At 54.6% G+C, this 1,679-nt stretch overlaps 1 protein-coding gene across 1 annotated transcript; it reads right to left on the bottom strand.

Annotated features, from left to right (window-relative positions):
- Nucleotides 1-23: 23 nt before the first annotated feature.
- LOC111654955 (transmembrane protein 121B-like) lies at nucleotides 24-1,347 on the bottom strand. The gene has a single exon (XM_023406148.2). The coding sequence runs from the start codon at nucleotides 1,262-1,264 to the stop codon at nucleotides 86-88; it is 1,179 nt and encodes a 392-aa protein (XP_023261916.1). The 5' UTR covers nucleotides 1,265-1,347; the 3' UTR covers nucleotides 24-85.
- Between the last annotated feature and the right edge of the window lie 332 nt (nucleotides 1,348-1,679).

Below are 1,679 nucleotides of genomic sequence, written 5' to 3'. Positions count from 1 at the left end.
GCAATTCAGACGCGCAGCACGACTCCACTTTCCCGCCATCACCACAGTCACACGGCTCTCCCCCCAGCGCCCCAGGGCCCGGGCTCTAGGACTGGGTGACGGCCAGGGTGTTGACGTATCCGTGCGGACACATGTCATTCTCGGACACGCAGTGGCTGAACTGGGCCGGGTTGCTGCCGCCGGCCAACCTGCGCGCCCCGCGCACCGCCACGCACTGCTCCACCAGCTCCAGAGACTTACACACCAGGAAGAAGATGTTTTTAAACATGAACACCGACACCGGCATCTTGTAGACGTACACCTGGAAACACCTGACCACCAGCAGCGGCGCGTTGACCAGCAGGCCCGTGGAGAAGCGGGCCCACAGCCACCGACACCGCAGCTCGGACGCGGTCAGCTCGTAGAGCCAGATCACCGGCACGGCCAGGGCGACGAAGTACACCGTGATGACGGTGTACTTCAGGTACACGGTGGGAATCTCGTTCCTCAGCAGCATCTCCAGCAGCGTGAAGCTGTCCAGCAGGTCCAGGCAGGTGCTCATGAAGCAGCTCTGGGAGTGGTGCCGCGTCGCCCCGTTCAAATCTTCAATGATGGAGTTGATGAGGCAGAAGAGAAGCGGCGCGGAGAGCAGCGTGATGATTTTGAAGCCGGTCACTCCGCACGGGACCTTCAGCGCGATCAGGTCCAGGATGGAGGTCTCCAGGATGAGCACCACCTTCGGCGTGCAGGCGATGACATATATGAGCCAGGCCAGGTAGGCGTAGGTGAACTCCCCGAGGTTGCAGCCGAAGATGGAGCTCTTCTGGTGGAAGCCGCAGGCCCGCTCCCTCTTGCTCCGCGCGTTCTTCATGAAGAAAATCCCCCAGCCCGAGATCACCACCAGGTCCGTGGCTATCCACGAGCACCAGTACAAGTCGGTGAAGATGATGAGGTAGAAGTCCAGAATGCCTCCCTGGAAGATGAGGAGGAGGAAGCAGAGCGCCTTGTACAGCAGGCTTCTCTTGGATTTGTGCGCCAGCAGGGGAGCGGTCTGCATGAACTCCCCCGATGTCATGATGCAGGTGGCGGCCGCGGATGAGGAGACCAGGGGCTGGATGCTGCCGCTCTCCTCCGGGATGATACTGCCGCTGGTGGTCTGGGTGTCCCGCCTCCTGCTCAGCTGCCCGGCTTCCGGCGAAGATGAGTCGGGGGAGTCTGGGCAGTAGCTCGCTTCGTATCGGAGATAGTCGGCCTTCAGATTGTCTTTCCCAGTTTCAGAGATCATTGTATTTCTGCGGTCGCCTCCCTTTCTCTCCTTTTCTTCCTTCCTGATGCTTTAAAAGGTGGAGAGACAGAGACATGCGCAAAGAAAGGCACGGACTTTATCTGATGGAATGGACTACAGCGGCTTCCATAGCCTTATATATATTATTATTACACTGTAACAATCATATATTTCCATCAGCATGGAAACATTCAATGTCTATAACTTGGAGTGGATACAAGAGGATTTAGACTTAATCACACCATCTGTTACAGTAAGGTCTATATGCACAAACATGTCTACTATACAGGATAATAGAATAAAAAAGATCAGAGAATAAAGAAATATATATAGCCTTTATAAAAAAAAAAAAAAGGAGTTACAATGACAAAGAAAAGTGTCAATGATTTTCCAGTGGTAAGAAAAAGTCAGTGAA

Source organism: Seriola lalandi, unplaced genomic scaffold, assembly GCF_002814215.2.
Source record: "Seriola lalandi dorsalis isolate HSWRI2012SDOR001 ecotype SW California unplaced genomic scaffold, Sedor1 jcf7180001974994, whole genome shotgun sequence".
Taxonomy (NCBI): Eukaryota; Metazoa; Chordata; class Actinopteri; order Carangiformes; family Carangidae; genus Seriola; species Seriola lalandi.
Note: the sequence above shows the minus strand (reverse complement) of the source record. Positions and strands in the feature narration are given on the sequence as shown.